Source organism: Pseudopipra pipra, chromosome 6, assembly GCF_036250125.1.
Source record: "Pseudopipra pipra isolate bDixPip1 chromosome 6, bDixPip1.hap1, whole genome shotgun sequence".
NCBI classification, from domain to species: domain Eukaryota; kingdom Metazoa; phylum Chordata; class Aves; order Passeriformes; family Pipridae; genus Pseudopipra; species Pseudopipra pipra.
The window spans coordinates 50825881-50846646 of NC_087554.1; the positions used below are offsets into that span (position 1 = coordinate 50825881).

General features: G+C 39.6%; 1 protein-coding gene across 2 annotated transcripts in view; it reads left to right on the forward strand.

The window, feature by feature from the left end:
- C6H14orf132 (chromosome 6 C14orf132 homolog) overlaps positions 1–20513 on the forward strand; it is a 37203-nt gene extending 16690 nt beyond the window's left edge. For both annotated transcript variants that reach the window (XM_064659080.1, XM_064659079.1), the window contains exon 2: positions 17510–20513. In XM_064659080.1, the coding sequence (XP_064515150.1) occupies positions 17510–17734 (225 nt within the window). In that variant the 3' untranslated portion in view covers positions 17735–20513. The remainder of the gene's footprint in view (positions 1–17509) is intronic.
- Positions 20514–20766: the final 253 nt, after the last annotated feature.

A 20766-nucleotide genomic window follows, 5' to 3' on the forward strand; every position in this document is an offset into this window, starting at 1 on the left:
ATATTTATATTATAATACAATGCAGAATCATTGCGGTCATAGACTTCCTGCTTTGACATGAGAAATATCCTTTCCTTATGTTATTCAGCACTTCATGCAAAAATGTTTGATGTTTCACTGGGAGATGTTGTTACTAGCAACTGAAGCATTTGTCTTAGTGATGTAATGTCTCTTAATCAACAAAAGATCACAGTAACCTTTTGAGAAAGTAGAGAACATCAGTATCCCTATAATTCACTCCACCAATGTCAAATTTTTCATGTGCCAAATATCTCATTTGCATTTCTGCAAACAAAAGAAATGTCATCATCTAAATTACAGATTTAAATGAAGGTCCAAGATGAAAATCATATGGATCAGATAATATTTTACAGTTGTCAACTCATATTGGTTCATCTTGTTCCGTCTGTGGATGCTCAAGTATAGTTGGCAGATGGCAATCCTGCATTTTCTTGTTTTTTCTACTGTGATAACTAGAGATCAGCAGGGGTCAACTGTGCACTTTTCAGCCCCAGAATGCCAGACAGCCTTTGACCAAAGCCACTGTGTTTTCTGAAGAGAAGAATGAGCATGCCCTTGTATTTTAGCCTCTTGGTGAAAAGTGTTCAAAATCAGCCTTTGGTTGATCTGTAATTCTTCTAATAGAAGCAGGAGAACAGCTTGCTATGTTTTGAGTTTGTTCAATGTTGTGAAGCCATTGGTTCACTAGGATTAATGAAACCAGCTGTAGATAAGAATGACTGAAAATTAACGTCAAAATATCAATAGTCCATTAAGGATTAAGGCAGTTTTGGAATTAGAGCTGAGATGAACCCTGAGAATCCTTCCGAGATCCATCAGCTTGTCTTGTGGTGGACACCAAACAAGTACAAAAAGCCCTGAAGAGCTTACAATCAAAGCAGACATGATAAGGCAATAAGGAACTTTAAATATGAGTAAAAGGGGAAGATTAAGGTCCATTAAGAAAATTAGTTCTGCTTTTCCTTTTTTTTCCTCCTTTATTGTGCAAATAGTCCAATTTGTGACACAGATCTCGTTGTGACACAAATCCTGGCTGGCTGGTTTTGCTGCTGTTCTCTGCATGTGAGCAGATGCTGTCTCAAAGCCTGTCTCTTTTGGAGCCTTCATAGGCCACAATCATTGGCAGGGCTGGGGCTGGGTTCCAAGGCTAGGTAAGGATTTTTGTGACACAAGACAGACTGTACTTTTCATTGAAAGGTAACAGTGTATTTTGAAGACTAGAGTGACCCGATGATATTTCCTCAGTAATGAGCTGTGCACTCTAATGCTTTCTAGAAATTTTATTTCTTCTTTTTTTTCTCTCCATCTGATCAGTAAGACATGGATGAATTATTAATGTCCCTTCTTTTTTTATTTTCTTACGGTACAACTGTAAGGAGCTTGAAATAGAAAGGATGGGCATTAGTGAGATTCACAGGGAGTGTGTGTATCAATGGATAAGGGGTACTGGTAGTATTTTCAAAGTAAAACTTTAGTTTTTCTGCATTCCTCAAAGAATGAACACCTTCCCTTTGGGGAAACACAAGTAGTGCCTGCACAAGGGGATTATAGAGAAAAATGGGTCCTAATGGAAGGTGAGAGGTGGAAGCTTACTCTTCTGCTACAGATTGAGCAGGTTAGTGACCAACCCTTCTGTCTCTGAGGCTGGCATGCGAAATCCCAGCTCTATTTTCATCTTAGAGATGATGCATATTGGTTTTGGTATCTCAGTGCTGGGATAATTTAGTGCCTTGGGGGGGAAAAAAAGGCTTCTGTGGGCAGAGCTAGGACACACAGATGGGATCCAATCTCTGCTTGGTATTTGAAGAACATGTTTAATATCAGTTATGTATATGTGGGAATTGATGTGTAGTCACACTAAGGCTCTGTCCACCCCCAGAACTGGAGAAACAGAAGTGTTTGCTTTTGTTTCTGCTTCCTTCTCTGTTTAAGCTGCAAGAACAGAAGTTGTTTTCAATAAAATTTAATGAAATGAGATTCATGACAGCAGTGCTGCACAACAGCAGACTGGAGCTCCATTCTTGAGCTGCATTTTGATGTGTTGTCATCTGAGCTCGTAAGACCCAAGTTGAGAAACACAGCCTTGGACTGGGAATGAGTGTATCCATTTCCCATCTCATCCTTAATAGATCTATCAACAGAAAGATGAAGTTGACGAAGGCCCACTGTAAAATCTTGTGGGGGGTCGTATCTGAAATAATCAGAATGACAAATTTCTTGGGTGGGAGTTTACTCTGGGCCAGTGTGAGGTACACAAGGCATATATGATTTCCCAACAGATTGCCTTCCCCTGCACATATTTATGATGCACCTCTTCCTTCTGACCCCCTGCCTATCTCAGTCTTCTCGTATCACTACCTTGTGTTATCCTTTCAGCAGCAAGTGATGGTCTAGGAACCCAGACCAGAGGGTGAACAGGAGTAGCACACTGTGGCTTCCCAAGCACAGTCAGGAGGACTATTGCTCTAACATGCAGAGGCTGTAACAGGCACCAGCAGTCTGACAATTATTCCTCTTTCTGGAGCAGCATGGCCCAGTCTGGTTCTCTTACCTCTACTGCAGTATCTGAATATCCCTGTTGGATGAAGCAGGGTGTTGGATTTTGTGAATATTCTTTAGTTGTGTCTTGTCAGTTTTGCCTGCAAGCGTGTAAGCCCTGCAGCTCTGTGAAATCAGTGACATGATTGTATATGACAGTCATTAGTGGGTGAAACAGAAATCTGTCTGCAAGCATCTGTTTTGAGGGAGCCAAATATAATTAAAGTTTAACCATGCTGCATTTACTCTTTTATTTACTGGGACCCAGTCCTTCTTAGGGATCGCAGTCACGCTCTTTGAGGTCCTTCTGAGGAGTTTGTCATTGTGTGTGTGTTTCATATAAGTGTGTTTTGTATTACAGGCTGGGTCAAACAAGTTTGTTCAGAGATTCACTTGAGGATAATGAAACTCTACTTTCTTGGATGTGTTCAAGTTTTTTCCCAAGGGGAATACTTTTTGGTTTCAGGTTGTTCTGAATGGGCAGACACTATACTGCTGTGTTTCCTAGCGTAAATCAAGACAGGTGTCATTTTTTTGCATACGTTTCCAACAAACTGATAGTATATTGTTGCAGTAAATGTCAATATAAAACTAATGCAAAGAGGAGGACTGAGTTCAGTGAATCCAGTGCTTTGATTTTCTCATGCACGTAGCAGACATGGATATGCTTTGAATAGGCAGAGGATATCTGACAGCAGTTGGTTGCTTGCACTGTACTGGCTCTTGGTATAAAGAAGCCACTGAGAATTCTAATTACTAGTTATAGTTGTAAATTAATTACACTGTAGTCAAAGTGCCTAAGCATGACTGGAACCTCTCTGTGGCTTTGTGCAAACTAAAAGCAAGTGAAACCACAGTGGAGCTCAACCATTCTGCCAAAAAAACCCCTGAACTTTTATGAAGAAATAAGAACAACAACCACAAAAAACAAAATAATAAAGAAGCATGGACAAATGTAAGTTTGTGAAGGTACTGACTCAGAAAATAGCAAGGATGCAAATACACGTTTCTTGTTGAGTATTGGCCTGGTTTTCCATGGCACCCAGTACATGTCACATTATTCTTTTTCAGTTGGGTGGCTATCTATGGTCAGTAGTGTCTCTACTGTGAAGTCAGTAGAACTTTTCCACTGGCTTCTACAAGCTTTCTAGGTTGTACTGTAATGGGATGTGGTTTGGAACTGGCCTGAAACCACATTATATTAATCTCTTAAATTTGGGTTGTTTGTTTCACTAACTTAACTTGTATTATAGAAGCAATCTGGAAATAGAAGATTCAAGAGACATTTGCACATTTCCCACACAACCCAAGCCTGGGAGATTTTTTTAATATTATATTTTAATTTCACACTTCTCTGGGTCACTTTTTCCTGGACTGAGCTAGAGCTTATTTTTATGTGGTGAATCTCTAAGCTGGGCAGTAGTCTTGCATTGATGTACTGCATTTTTTTAGTTGTATTTCCATGATACTGTTTGAGCAACGGGGTGGATTAAATGTGGTTTTGTTCCGTAATTGATTCTATATACTTGACAATTAGTAAATTATGTCTTAACTTAGTAGAACTTTGAGTAATGGCAGGATGTAATGCAGAGGTTGATTTTGTACAGACTCCCTAGTCAGGAAATGTCTTATAGCATGATTGCCAGTTTATTTTTAAGGGAGAACTGGATCAGGTATTGAATTATGCTAGGAGGAAAACACTCAGAGCAGCATCCATGCTTTTAGGGAGCGTGAAGATCTTACTAGGCCTTGGAAAAACTTTACGTAAAAGGTTGACTTGAGTTCAGCTCTACCAACAAATACAGAGAAAACTTTGTTTTATTGCTAATGTTTTAAACTTTTTAACTTGATCTCTTTTTAACTTGGGTGAATGTGGTCATCTGTTTATTACGGTCATCTGTTTATTATCTGATGTTGATATTATCACTTTGACTCTGCTTTCTAGGTACAATCATTCATATTGCAGTCATGACTTGCAGAGAACTTTCAAAAAGACAAAAACTGAGAACTGCTTTAAAGAAATTATAATTCATTTGAAAAATCCTTCCCTTTTACTCTGCTATTCCTTGTATTATTAGTTTATTGATTTAGTTACATTTAAGATGGGTCTGTGTAGTTAATTTTAGATGTATGTGCCGCTACTTTACTGCAACTCTGAAATCTTAAATGTGCTAATAGCAGTAGGAAATAAGTTCCTACTCCAGCAGTTAACAAATAAAAAGGTTTTTGCATAAATTTGCAAATAAGCACTGATTTGCAATTCCATAAGCTTAGGTGCTTAACTTCCAATGGAGAGCAAAAGGTGTCTTCCCAAGGTAGCTCTTGATGTCCGACTTAAATCCCTAAATTTGCGTCCCTTTGACTGACTGGTAAGTTGGAGAATGTCTTTAAAGAGACTGCTCCGAGGGGGCAAACCAGATGGAATGAGCCTCTCTCCGTGGTGGTTTTTTTGCTGATGGCTTTAATTGTTTCTTGGGGCATCCAATCTAATAATTTTTCTTTTTGACTTTTCTTCTTGAGCTCTGAGTACCTTGTTGTGTTATGGATTTATCCATGCAAGACACAGAATGGTGGTGTGGGATATACAAGTCTCTTGGAGATACTTTTGAAAAGAACAGCTTCAATCCATCATTTCAATTACAGGCAATTAAAGATGAAACGGATGCTTGCATTTTTGCAAGTACTAGATATTGTCACTGTTTTAGTGAACAACTTCCATGCTGTTTATTAATATGTTTATGTGTTATATTTCTGTGTTGAATTTTTGACAGGTGATGCTCAGCTTGAAAAGGGCTTGAGTTGCAGTTTGGATGACTTCGTGTGGCTGGGGAGGGTCCCTCTGTGGGTAAATGGATAGCTGTCAGGCCACAGGGGTGGAGGATATTGTTTTTCTCTCCAAGACACAACAACCTTCAGAGTGTTTTAGGGTTAGCGCCAATCAAATTTCATTTACCTGTTAACTTTCTTTGAGAGGTCTCCATTATTAGGTGCTCCATCAGGTTCAAAGGCTGCACTGAATGATGCGGGGATATGCCAAGCCTCAATTTTTAAGTGAACTGCACTTGTATCAGAACCACTGGCTCCTCGGTGAGAATCTTTGTGACTGCTCCAATTTTTGTCTCCTCTGTCATTTCTTCTTTTAACAACACACTCGTCGATGCCCTGATAAAATGAGATTGTGATATTTTACTTAAGTCGAGTTCAAAGGTGTCATAAATAAAACCTCAGTGAGGGTAAAAGTATTATAATCTAGATCAGTGAGTTCATAATCTGAGTATGTAAGCTTGGACTGAAGAACACAACCGGCTCTTCACTTCTGTTCAGAACTGCACTGCCATGTCCATGCACATCTCCTGGGGCTGAGAGTGTTATGCTTCTGCCAGGCATTTCTTTTTGAAACTGTTTTTGTACGACTTGTACTCAGGCTTAATAAAACAGTTTGGGATTTTGGTGCAGTTCATTTGCCTAATATTTCACCTTACTTTTTGTGTTCCAGCTGTTGATAATTATTCTCAATCTTAGACTGCTTTTGACCAGATCGATTATTTTAAAATTGCATCTGTAGGTGCAAGAGACCACCACAAAACTGTGTGTGTAGTCATGGATGTGCATATGCAAGTGTCTAAGGTGTACCTGTCTTGCTTCAGTCTGAACCTTGTCTCTTTAAGCACCGAGGTATCCCTTAGCTGTTTTGTTGCTTTGACCATCTAAAGTTCAGAGGGCTCTGAACTTCAGCTTGCAGATCAGTCTGTGTATTTACTTTGGCTCTCAGACTGTGGAGAAATCCTGCCTGGCCTTGGAGCCAGCCCATTCTCTGATTACTTTTCAACAACTTTTACCTGAAAGACTTTTCAACTGGTACACTCTTCCGGTGGTGATTTCTTCTGTACCTGAATTGCAGCAGACTCAGGGACAGCTGTCAAGCTCAGGGACGATATCATTCCTTTCCTGTTTATGTACTTTAAAAACATTTCTGCAAACACCCTTGGATCCTAAGACACCAGGGAAGTGTGAACTTGCATCTTCTATGAGATGTGGGAGACTACCAAATCAGTCCTCTCTAGACTGTTCTAGTTCTCCAGGCTGGTAGTGAGCTACTCCATAATTAATATTCCACTGAGTAAAATGGGGGTAATATTCAAATAAAATACATTTTAACTTTATTTTCTTTGTTCCCTGCTCAGCCTTCCATAACACAAGAAAAACTGAACAAGCTTTTACAGAAATCACTATTGGGTAGGAAAACGTTCCTTCCTGAGGAAAACTGTTACATATTCATGGCTTTAATTATCCTGTGCAGCCCCAAGTGTTCAAAGCACAAGTATCGAATTACAAACAGAAGTATAATAAATTATACATAGATTTGTGCCCCTCCTGTGTATATGTCAGGCACTAAGGAGTGCTGTTTTGCCTACACGTATAGAGGCACATTTATCTAGAGAAAAAGAATCAATGTATAACTTATTATCTTTTTCTGTAATGTGCTCTGAGCTGTTTGAACAATCTTAAACATAAGTACACAAACACAGATGGCCTGGCTGTTCTGTTTTGGTTTGGCGTGATAAAGCTGTCATCACTGCTGTCTAGTTCAGCCACACTTAATCATCCCTTGATGGTCTTAATACATGAGCAAAACGTAGGTTGTGAGAATCTGGGTTTGTGAGAACATATGGAATATTTGGCTCTGATGATGGCTGTTGTCACACTTAGATAAAGGTTTCTGCCCCCCTCACAGAGACAGTGAAATGTCCCGTATGGATGCTTCTCTTTTGATTCAAAGCAAAGTGATCCAGGCTTGTTTTAAGACATTTGTGAATTGTGTTCATGTCGTTCTGCTGACCTTGAATCGAAGGGGATGAGAAACACATGTTACTTCTCTTCCTTGGGCTCTGCTGTGGGAACTGTAAATCCTAGAAGATGGTTGAAATAGTTGTCTGGTGGCACTGAGCTATTAAGTACCCAAGATTTACATGTGATTGAGCTTTTATTCTCTTCATGGTTTGCAACAATTAGTTATGTTGGATGGAACTTTTCTTAGCCCGATGAATACTGCTCTTCAAATACTAGAAATTAGGAAATTGTCAACATTATTTCACCTTCTAATTGTTATTCTCGTGTGTATTGTGTGATTGACTCAGGTAATTACTAATCACTCTTAGCATTAGTTTTTAAGCACATTGTGTGTTTTCTTCTTCGGGTGTAAACCACTACTGAGGCATTACAGAATAAGTTGAGGGGAATGTGCAGTCTGTAGGTTATTCAAGCCATGTGCCTTATGGGATCAAGATGTATGCCAACCTGACACATGTTGGTATTCTATCAAATGAAGTGTATGCAGTTGGAACATTTGGCAGTCCTCCTTTCTTTCTGGAAGCTGCTCTATTTTACTTGACCTTTGTGCTGCCCAGTACCCTTAATGTCTCCAGACATTAAGAGGGCTAACATTGTGTCAGATTTTTCTCCTTTTTTGTCCATCTCCACTGGAATACATTGTTGGTTCTCAGGCTTGTTGTGTGTCTTGAACAAGATGCCAAGTAAGCAAGCAAAAATGTTGATAATAATAGCCTTAAATAAATAGTCCTCCCACCTTTTTTTGTTTGTCAAGATGTAATACAACATGAAAGTGAAAGGGAGAGAAAAAAATAAATAGGAAAAAATGTTGGATAAAAATGCTGTATAGCCAAAATAACATTTTATACATCATTACCAGTTTTTTCTCTCCTCTGTTTTTTCAGAGTCTGATAGGCTATATAAACTTAAGAAAATCATCATTATGTAATAAATTGAATCAATTAAATTGTTTTAATTTCATTTCTGAGGTTTTTTTATTGGATGCCTGCCAGTATTTTCCATGAGAGAATTACTCTCTGGAAGCCATCATAGAATAGTATTTTTCCCAGTCTGTTTGCATTATAATGGGGTGACTGACCTAACTCTTATCATATTTGAAGGTAGATTCCAGGTGTCTGTCTCAAAGGTGCTGAAAATGAGGCATTTGTATCAGAGCTGCCATGGTAGCAGTTAATTCCCTCAATAGACAAATGTATCCCAATTTGTCTTTGCAGTGCAGCCATCACTGTGTAACATAAGATATGTGTGATCTATAGTTTGAAAGCTTTTGAGTCTGCATGAAATAGTAAGTAATTTCTCTGATGAAATAGAGCTAAGCCTGTTAGTGTGGTTTAGTTAAATCTCAGCCAATTAATTTTTCATAGGCTGTGTAGCAGGGATTGAAGGAGCATGCAAGTTTTTTTATTACTCCTGGGTTTTGGTTTGAGCAGTGGTCAGCATATGCAACATAGAAGAATTTCTGTGCAGTTATTTTTTCTCTAGAGGAATAAGATGATGTCCAAAATTTTGCATCCTTCTAGTCTGAGCTCCTAACACTTGCCCCTTGAAATTCATTTAGTGTTTGTGAAAAGCATCCTGATTACTGGATACTGAAGGATACAGTGATTTACAAAATTGTTGGGTTTGCCCATGCCTGAAGACTAGTGATTTAAACAATTTTTCATCTGGAACTAGTTCTACTTTTGAAATTGTGTCATTGCTTCCATTACTATGAATGTCTGCCAATTCCCATCTCTCCCCCCCCCAGGAACAGCCTAAGCATCTTGTAGCAGCCTAAGGGTGAAGGATCAGGAGGAAAATCAAAAGAATATGAAGGTCAGCCCCTTTCTTTGCTTTCAAGATACCTTGGCCACATCAGTAAACTGATAATGAGGCATCACCATTTTGTCAGAGATGAACATGGCTGCAAAAGTCACCATGGAGGAAGGGCCTGTGCAGCCCTTTTTCTCTTTGAGAAATGGGATTAGGCTTCATTCAATTTTTTTCCTATACATCTGTTCTTGAGCACTGCTTTGTGGTTTCTGCTTACACCTCATAATTTGGCTTTTCTGTTTATGATGGGAATGCCTTTTCCTTACACAGATATGAAGTGCCATTACAATCAGCTTGGGTTACTCTTATTGTCCTCTTTATCCTCTGACGCATGGAAAACCACTTATTCTCTGCCTAAGAACTGAAACTGCCACTGATACCATGCAGATGTTTGCTTGCTTTCTGTCAGTGATACAGACTTGCGTCCTTAGAGCAAAACTGTCCCTTGAGACATCAAAACATTATGCCCAAGCCACTGTTCCTTTCTTTTCCCCCAGATTATTCATTTTTTGGTTGGCTGATTTGGGTTTTTTTTTGTTTTCTCTGACACCAGAAAGAAATTGCCAGCCTGGATCAGAGCAGGAGACCATTAAGCCCAGTTAAATCCAGTAGTTTGGCTTTGAAGTTACCAGTGCCAAAAATATTGGAAGCAGCAGGTGGGATAATCAGTACCTTTTCTTTTAATGTATGATTAAAGAGTTTAAACTCAAAGGCTTGCTGTTTGAAGCCCTTCCAGAATCACGTTCTGTATTAAGCTGATTGCTCTTATCTCTAAAGGAATTCCTGCTTTCTCTGAGTTTCCCAGTATGACTACATATGGTGTGAAAGGGTCCTCTGTTTTGCCATTTTTGGAAATTATAAACAGATTTTAATAGCTTCTACTCATTATAACATTGATGGTTGGTTTTATAGCCTCCTTCTGAGTTTTTCCATTCTGATAAATACTTGTCTTTCTGGTTCCCTCTGCTTATACTTTTCTTTTGTGTACATGTTCTCCTGGAAGCATGATAGTTATAATTGTACAAGACCCAGGCATCTTCTACTTCCCCAGCATGGTGTCCACAATAGGATGGACATCAGTTGGATTAGTTATGTGGAAGATCAGCTAGTGCTGCTGCTTTAATAGTTGTTCCAGGGACATTCAGATAGTTTAATGCACATCCACCTGATTATCCTGCAGGCTTTTGTGATATTCACCACTCCCTCCAATTGAGAGTAAACAGATTCACAATAAAAATTATGTGTGACTTACAGTTGCAACTTCTTCACACAAATTTGTATTTCTGTTCAACTCTGACAAAGCATGCTCTTTTACTTGTTGCATCATTGCTGGCATTGGCGTGGAAAGAGAGGAAGAATTCTTGGGACCAGGAATAGGATGAAAAACTCCTCTGTTTCCTTTGAGACTTGTCAGTTACTGTCAGGTTTTTTTAATTAGAAAGGCTTTTGTTTGTTCTCAGTCAACATTTTTGGAAGATGAAATCCAACAGCAGTTGGTCGAGAATAATAGTTTAAAAGCAGTAAGATTCTTTGAAATAATAAAAGCCATTTCAAGGAGGCACTAGACAGATGTAAATTGCAGGAATGGAATCACAGCGTGTTTATCATTAGGGCATCTTGGATGCTACCTATGCAGAAATATGGGAGTGAAAAATTCACTTATCTTCATCCCAGTTATTTACACTGTTTTTTGCAGCTTTTTCAGCAGAGGAACTTTCCACAGAGAGGTGCTCCAACCTGCACAGGATGTGTGCTCGCTTAAGGGGTAGGTTGGGGCCAATGATCCAGCTGAGCTCAGTTCCTTAGTTAAGGGAAACTCGTTTCTACAGCCAAGAGCAAACTCAGCATTGAAGTCTCTGCTACAGCATCTTGGAACATCTTGGGTTGTTTCTTCCTAGACACCTGTCAATGAAGGCAGCTCTTCGTGTGGTTCAACAGCAAGGCTTGAACTTCTGGCATCTGAGATACTGCTGATAAGGAGCAACTCTGAATACTGATATCATCTAAAAGGATGAAGACATAGTATCTAGCCTAGCATGGTCTGGGGAAGCAGTGGAGGAAGTAATACACAGGTCCTAGGAATATAATGAATTGGAAGAAAAGCAGAGATTGGTAGAATTGATATAATGGAATGTTTTTAACAAGATTAAAATAACAGATGAAATCCTGATGCTTCCAAGTTGGAGTGAAAATTTTCAATTGCCACTGGTAGGGTGAACATTTTGACAACTCTGTCTTGAAAATAAGCAGCTGTTTTTCCAAAGCTTGTCAACCTAAGTCTGTGATTTCAGGGTGAAGCAGGAAACTGAATTAATTAAAATGAGAATTTGAAGTTAACTGCGTAAAACATTTGCATGGACCCTCCCTCTTCAGAATTAGGCCTATTTAATTAAATTAAAGAGACTGCCTTAGGTGGTGTTTAATTTTGTGTGTGGGTTTAATGTGTTCAAACTAATCCACTTACAGTGAACATGGAACAACTGTCTCGATTGTCACTGTGGACCCGGTCTTTGCATTGTAAACAGTAGGGGGATATTCAGGCAAATGGTGTACAGAAGAACTTGGTTCTTCTGATATTCTCTAGATATTAGCAGTAAATCAGTAGTTGCCAGGACATTTTCATCTACAGTGCATGCTTTAGATGAGGAGAATACATACATGCGTGGTTTTATGAGACACAAGAGAATTAGTGTGGAGAGAATATTGGTTATGTTGGGTATCTCCTTAGTACAAAACATTTCTTTAAAAAGAGCTCAAGAATTAAGATGTTGTTGTGATGCTTTTGTGAACCTGCATATTGCTGCTGCCTTCAGCAACTGTGTTAGATTGATTTGTGTTTGCAGGTGGAAGATTTTCAGACACAAATATGCAATGCAAATCACACTCTGCCAGGGCAGAAGAAGATAATAATTTCACTTTAGGTATTCAGACAATACTGTCATGTAAAAATATACTATCTGAAATTTAACCAAAATGAAACACTGTAAAGTCAGATATTCTGAAGTAGCAACATGGATTTTACAAAACAACACCTGAGCTGGGGTGTCATTTTGCCTCCCAGCATCCCATTCCTAGAGTGGTGTTGGTGAGGCCAGGGCAAAGATACAGCATAGCTGTTAAAGCTGCTGCTGAGGTTTCTTAGTTTCTGGAAGATGCCCAGTAGAAGATTCAGCTACACTTTCAAACACCTATGCTGGGCCTGGGTTCCCAATAAGGTAGCAGCAGCTAAGTGTTACGCTTCCCTAGCTGACTATGAAGAAATGACTGACACCTGATTCTTAAAGAAATGGAGCAATGTTATTGCTAAGTGATGAATTTTATGTGATGCTACTTAAGAAAGCTGTCATTTTTAGAGTGTCAGTGACTGATGCCTGATGTGTTGTTTGTTCCTCTTATGAATCATTTTGGTTATAAGATAGGATTTTTCTGCTAAATGCAAAGAGTATCATGTAACTGTTCAAGAGCCTTGTTCTCCTTGTGACCCGAAGGCATGTCAGTAGGAGGTATTCAGAGCAGTGGGTGTTCTCATTACCACTTGACATTTTGCTGTTTGGTTTTCTGCCTGTTGCTATTTAATGGTATCAATTCTTTCTTTGCCAGTCCCAGAAGCCATTTAGCAAGCGATGTACTATTAGTGCTACTTAACAATGTCGACATAGTCACTAGGAAAAGAGTTTAATTTTCAAACAGTGTGCTTCAGCATTCCCCCTCACCATCTGCTCCTGTCATATCCCTCACTGTTTCCCAGTTAACCCTTTGCCCTGGCCTCCTTGCCCAGTGCTCTTGGAGAGGGTGGCAGAGGCTCTGCATGGCTTTGCCTGAACTATAAATACCCTCTGAGGCTAAAACAGACTGCAGGTCTGGCATTGACATGGGTGAAAGTTTTGGATTATGCAAATTGGCGTATATTTGCTTTGTAGAGGCATGGGCAGAAAAATAGAGCAGTCACAGAGTGCATTGCAGGCTGTCTGAACTTAGCCTGCTGTTAATCACAGGCACTTTGCAACTCCCATTAGTGTTGAGTGTGAAGGTCTCACAGTCTTTAATGTAATATCTCAGATAAGACTGCAGAAGGAAGATACTGTACATTTTGGGAGAACAAAGACATCAAGACTGAGGATGAGATTCATCTCACTGAAGTTAATCTACCAAAATGATAGATTGCAGTTGGTACTAATCATCCATGCTTCTCTCTCTCCTGTGGAGAGATGGCATATCTCCCAAGGATGATTTCATGGCTCTAATCACTGGGTAACCCTGACTGTTAAGTGGCACTAATAGGCCAGACTGAGAAGGATGCTCAGCTTCAGATGAGCTCAGGTGGAGGCTGGATAAGTTCATGGTAGCAAAATTCTTTGCAAGTTATTAAATCCATAGCAGTAGTATCTGGCTTATGAACCTCCTAAGCTGAAAACAGTTGGAGGCTGTAAGTTCTTAAAGGGAAATATCAGACATGGTTGTCCTGTTGTGCTGTTCTCTTTCCTAAGCATCTATTTATGGCCACTGTTCGAGCTAACACACGAGGGAGATGGACTTTCTGTCTGACACCATATGGCCATTCCTGTGCTCTTATATGAAGCCATTTTAGCAGTGAGAATCCACATTTTAGTAAGAGATGATTTGTCCAAATGGGAAATTGGCAGTAAGGTTTATTTCCAGATCTTTAGTGAAGTGCTACTGACCTACAAACAAAAAAACTGGAAGTCAGTTTTACAGAAAGAGCCTGTGCCATGTGCTGAATGTCAGTGCTTTTTATCAGGTCACCTCAAGGTTTTCGGAGATTCAGATGAGCTGTTTCACCACGTGTTCCCCTCAGATGGTGCGGACAGCTTGTTTGAGCCTTAGACAGTACAAGGAGATTCATATTCAACATAAATTACAGTGTGCTGTGTAGCTGTGCTGCTACACGGATGCTCCCTGCCTTTGTGACAGCACCAGCTGGACTAACAGGATGGAAGCTTGTCATTTCAAGTTACTCATTGAGAGCACAGAATGTGTGGCCCCAAAAACGGGTGTCACTCACCAGAACAGTGTTCATGACCTCCCACTGTCTTGGGCACATGCAGGTATGTGTGTACCTTTGTATTTTAGATGATTGTTCCAGTTGAAAGATTTTGCAGACTTGACCATCCTAAATGCTGATACCCTTAAAATGGTTTGCTAAGGAGAGAAGTATCTCTGATTGAGCATTTTGCTGCCAGTATAGTAAATGTATGGCCATCATTTGCTGCAAAGATCTTCAGAGTCTCCATAACTGTTAAGTAGCATCATCGCTGCATAAATATACTTCTGTTTGAAGTCAGAATTGCCTTTTATGGCAATCTCTACATAAAAAGAAATTTTGATTAAACCAAAATGTTTTCCTTATCAAATCCCAACATAAAAAACCTGATGGAATTGGATTCAAAACATCAAGCTGGGCTTTGGAAATGGAAGGTCTTGTTCTCTTTAAAGGACACTGTGTCAAAACTGACAGGACAAAACCTTTGATGCAGGGAGAATGTATCAAACTACTTTTGCAATTTCCTGCTTGAATTCTTGTGAACTGCTTTTGTCTAATCATATTTGATATCAAAGATAATTTTATTTAATGTGGATTAGGTAGTATGACATATCCACTGTTTCATCATTCTCTGTTTAATTTTGAATGTGACATAATATTTTCTAGTACAGATGAAATTTGTTCAGTAGTCAGCTTTGAAAAAGAGCCTGTCTTTTATATCTCTGTTATGCATGGCAAACAAAAAAAATTACTTCATGCTCAAAATTCTCAATTTTTTTACTGTAATCTGTAGATTACAGCCAACACTGTGGAAAGATGGTTTATCATCACATCCTGTCCTGTTCAGTAGCCTCCATAGCATAGCTGCACACAGCCAGAAGGAATGTAGTTTGGTACCAAAGGGAGAGGTTACTGGGGGAGTCAAAATGTGACGCAGAAGCTGAAGGACAGGGTTTTAAAAGATATTGATTTTTCACCCCAGTGAGTATTGGGCATGACAGTTTAGGGCTGAGGATATAGCAGCCTTCTCTGATGTGGCTGAATGAAGGCAAAGCTTGTTCCTCTGTTACTCATAGGCCGTGGTGCCTTCAGCAGTAGCGTTGAAGTTATAGTAGAAGAGAACCCTGTTGAGAAAGGTGAAGAATAATACCAAAACCCCAACAGCACTAACAAATAGGGTGTAAAACAGGAGACTGTAATTGTGTCTAAAGGTTGGAAGGTGACAGCAGCAGTATGGAAACCATTGTGAAGAAGGAAAGGTTGGTTGGTGTTGCAGTGAGGGTGTTTTTTAAGGACAGTATTCTCAGACTTTTTTTCAGCTTTCCCTGAAGCCCTGGACTCCTACCAAATCTGAAAGGAAGGAGAATGTAGGTAGGATGCACTGATATGTAGTTTTTACTCATTGCTCGATATCAAACCACTTGTCAGTATGATGGAATTTTTTCTTTCTGGTCAAGCTGGCAGAGAGATATATGCGTACAGCTCTGTTTGTTTCTTTTTAATCCAGTAAAGCCATGGCTTTGGCCTACCTACCTACTACAGTCCTCCAGGAGTTTAGTTATGCAGTAAAGAAGAGACTTGGGCTATAGCATACCCACACTGCTTATCTCTTTCTACAGTACATAACAGTTGCAGTTCCTGTGGTTGCTAAGCAGATCTTTGGCTTTTTACAGGATATTCAGAAGTGTGTGTCCTCAGCATTTACAGATATGTGAAGTACATGTTCTGCAGCTTTTTCTGGAGCAATGTCCTATACTTACATGAGACTGTAGAGCCTACACTCAGTGAGCCAGGGGAGACTCTTCCAGCTCTGCGTTCCCAAACATACAAGGGACAAGGATAAAAGAAAAAGCTTTTGTGTGAATCTTTTTTAGTTGTATATGGTCTTAGTTCTGCAGCACTTATCCTTCCCTTGCCTGAATGAGGGACCCATTCATTTCACAGGATCACAGAGTATGCTGAATTGGAAGGGACCCACAAGGACCATCGAGTCCAACCCTTAACCCTGCAGAGGACCTTCCCCAAGAGTCACACCATGTGCCTGAGGGTATCATCCAAAACCTCTGTCAGGCTTGGTGCTGTGACCACTTCCCTGGTGAGCCTGTTCCAGTGCCCAACCACCCTCTGGGTGAAGAATCTTTTTCTAATATCCTGCCTAAACCTCTGCTAACACAACTTCAGCCCATTCCCTTGGGTCCTGTCACTGGTCAGCACAGAGAAGAGATCAGTGCCTGCCCCTCCTCTACAACTCATGAAGAAATTGTGGACTACAATGAGGTCTCCCCTCAGCCTCCTCTTCTCCACGCTGAACAGACCAAGTGCCCTCAGCTGCTGCTCATGCAGCTTCCCCTCAAGGCCTTTCATCATTTGCAGAAGGATGTAATTTTACAGCACTATGTAGAAGTAAAATAGTTTTTGAATCAGGAAAAATATGTGTCCTGATCTAGGATAAAGTTGGGAAGACAATTAGAACATGTGTAAGGACAAGGTTAAACAATTTCTTCTTCCTTTAGCTTTTCCATATTGTATTGAATAACAGCTGTCTTACCGAGAACATTTTCTAGTACCACTGAGAAACCACTAAGAGCACCAAAAAAATTTTGTCCTTCCCAGTAGAAGTCTGGGGTGGGATAATTGCTAGAAATCTGTCACTTACTTCTTTACAATAGAGCCTTTCAAAATCCAGTTTGAAGTTTCCAATTGTATAGATTTATAAATCCTGGATTGTTGCAGTGGTGTGTTCTGCAGGTGAAGTTAGTGCACTGAGTACACTCCACCTGTTTTACAGTAAGAACTTTTTGCATGATCTGTACATAAACTAAGTGTGTGCTTCTGACTAATACATAAAAGGAGAATGAATTCTCTGCATCAGATCCTCGCTGTGCTTGCACAATGTCTTGCAGTGTTATGATACCATTGCTGGTAGTCACAATCATATCGTTATAAACTTAGATTCTGGTATGTGAGTACTTTGCATATAGATGTACTTCTTTCAAAATACATATGATTACTTAGTTTGAATTGAAGCCTGCATGCTGGCTCTTATATATATTGCATGTAATATACTTAGGTTTTCTGCAATAATATTGACTCTGACAGAAATGGGAGAGACACTGTACAGTGTGTGTGTGTGTGTCTGTGGTATTCCTGACAGGTAAGCACCACGTACATGAAATCTCAGTGATTTTACAGGTTAGCTAATGGTTAGTTTTTTGTTATTACTTTGAGACAATGCAAAAGCACTTTTTAGCCCACAGTCTGATTGTGCCATATCTTTCTTCACAGCTTCCTGTTATGGGAGGAGCCTTTATGGACTCACCCAACGAGGACTTTAGTACAGAGTACTCCTTGTTTAACTCATCAGCCAACGTCCATGCAGCTTCGTCCATGCAGAATCCACCAGAAGAGACATCCCGTTCTTCAAATGATGCCATATTGTTATGGATTGCAATAATAGCAACAATTGGAAATATTGTGGTTGTGGGAGTGGTGTATGCCTTCACCTTCTAGGATGACTGTCACTATAAGCACTGGAAGAGAGGAAAACTTCAACAGTATTTGTCATGTGTATGTATGTATGTGTGTATATATACATGTATATCAATATAAATACATATAGGTAGGGACTTTGTTGATTAGGTGCTGCCACGGTTATGGAAATGAAATGCAAGTTAATCATGTTAAATCTTCATGGCAGAAAGTTTGGATGCAAGTTGTATGGAAGTGAGAGCTTTAGCTGAAGAGCCAATATCAGTTTTGTATAGAAATGTAATAAAAGAGAGATCAACTTGGGTGTAGTAAATACAGAGAAGGTGATATTTATTTAGAAAGTGCTTATTTTCTACTGTAGATTTTTCTAGCAGCTCTTCTACTGTTTGTCAGCTCTTTCTTTGTGTAATTTTTTACTGTGGTATAATGTTGTATGGAATTGTTCCATGTCATGTTTTCTGGACATCTTAGTTTTCTAGATGGATTAAATGCTTGGCATTGGCTTGGTTCTGATGAAGTCCAGGTTCATCATGTGTGAGTCTTCAGCATGTGCATATGCTCCTAGGCTGTGTTGAAAATCATGGGTCTTAGAGCTCTGACAGGCAGAGGCAGCTATCTAGGACTTGCCTTCCAGTACCAGTTACTAGAGCTGATAATTGATGAAATGATGCTGAACCTGTCTGTTTGGGAGAAGGCACAGCTATTGCTGCTCTGCAGACCCTCCCTATTCCAGGAGAGGAAATGATAAACAGAGCAGCAGCACAAGCTCCCATTTCTGTCTAGGGGTACTGAATTGCTGTGGTTTGTATATCTGTCCCTTCCAGGAAACAAAGGCTTAATGCCATGCTTTTCATCTCATTTCAGTGTAGTCCAGATTTCTTACAGCAGCTCTGTACTTTCATAAGGTTATTAATCTAATGAAAGAATGTGGGAAAATTGGGAAGGCTGATGGTTATGAGTAAGATAAAATTGAAAGAAAGATTGGACACTTATGCACTCACAAGGGAATGAATACATCAATCAGGTGTGTCATGGGGTAGAAACACAAAAAAGGTTATAAGTGACAGATATGCAAGTGCTTATATTTCAGTATTAATATATCTCTGGGTTCTGGTGAGGATTCTGGAAATGATTTTTATATAGCCTGCTGTAGGTAACTACTCTGATTATTTGGATTTGTTCTATTGAGGGAAAACATTTTCATTGCGTTGTTCCTATAGGCAGTTCCTTTTCAAGAGCTGTATCTTTTCAAAACAAACTGTAGCCTTATTTGCTTGAGAAATATAAAATCTTGAGGAAAAGAAACAAAATCAGCTCTATTGAAAATCTCCCTCCTCCCCCTTAAAAAATTAAACATAAATATATAAAATGACGCTTTGAGAGTAGCAGACAAATTCTTCTTCTGTGTCTGCATGTACTGTCTAGGTTTTCTGTCTCATATAGCTACTACCCTGATTCCAGAATGCCTTGTCTTCAGGCACAGAGACTATTTTTGACACTAGCCTGCCACTGAGCTTGAGGCTGGACTAAGAGCTGCTGAATGTATAGAGACGTTTGGATTTTCTTCTTTTCTCTTTAAACCCATTTTCCTGCAGGGCTGGTGGACAGTTACTTGAATCAAAGCAGCATGCCCCAAATCAGTATTTATAACCACTCAGTAGTCACTGTGTAGTTGCAAACAGAGATAGCAGTGGGGAGAAAAGAAACTAAGTTATTTTGAGGCTGAGAAAAACAATGACAAGCTTCTCTGCATGTTGTTATTTTCCTATTTGGAGGCAGGATTTTGTGAAAATGGTTGAGGACAGACAAAACCTGTGCTGGGGTAAAGTTTGAGAACCCCAGTTCTAGAAAATCAGAGGGAAATAAAGCAAATTCTGTCTAACAAAATAGCTTTAGTTTTAAGAATTACAGAAAAATTATGTTTTCCACAGTGCTAAAATAGCTATTGATTCCTTCATAGGCAGAGGAAAGTGAAAAAAAGGGGAACTGCATAAATAGTGTACTTTGCCTGTTCTTACACCCCTCCTTGCTGAGCAGAAAGAAAGCTGTTAAATGAGGCTGGAAAGCTGCAGAGAAGTTCCTGGTGCAGAATCAAGCAGGACAACGTCTAGTGTATGAACATGTAGGACCCATGAAAATATTGCTTAATGTACTGTCCTGTCCCCAACCATTTTCTAATATTCTGTTGCCTTTGTAATTGTATCAATTACTCATCAACTTCCTTCAGTGTTTTTGTAGGCTCTCTACTTAAGCCTGCAAGCATTGTTTTTGCATAAAGAGCAAAACATTTCCACCATGCTTAAAACCAGTTTGACACTATGGTACTTGCCCAGTGGGATTATTCTGCTGCCTAATGAATTTTCCAGTGGAGTGCTTTGTTTAAATTTCCTGGAATATTAATCTTAATGCAATTAGCAATGTTTGCATCTCTTTCCCAGAGCACTGAACTAAACTCTTCAACCATGAAGAAAAGCATCAGAGTGGGAAGAGCAAAGAACAACCACTCTGCTAATGAAACTGAGTGACACTTTTGTGTTGTTTTTCCCAAAGAAAATGCCCTACTTTCATATGAAATTGATAGTAATAGTAGGAGTGTTAGAAAACAATGAGTTTCGCCTCCTGAATCCAGATCATCGTCATACATATTTTTGTCATTAGAGACTGAGTTGTCAAGAAGGGCCAGACAGAGCTTTAATTAAAGTAATTGGCTTTGACAGGGTGACATGGCAAGCTGGGTGGAAGCAGCAAGTGCAGGCATTTCCTGTCTCATACCTAAATTGCACACTAACTGTGCAGCTCCTCTGCTGGGGAAAAAAATTAGTTTAGGATGCAGGTACAAGGATACTGCATGTGAGGGCCTATATGGAATATTGTTGAAGTGTATTAAAGATCCCTACATCTCAGTGGTCAGACTGGTTCAAGCTCTGATCTACTTCAGTAGTGACAATATGTACACCATGTTCTGGCTTCACCCACTACAACCACTTCTGTCTTCTCGGAGGTTAGGGAAGGTTTAAATTGAACCATTGAAAAAGATGGCTTGTCCATCATTA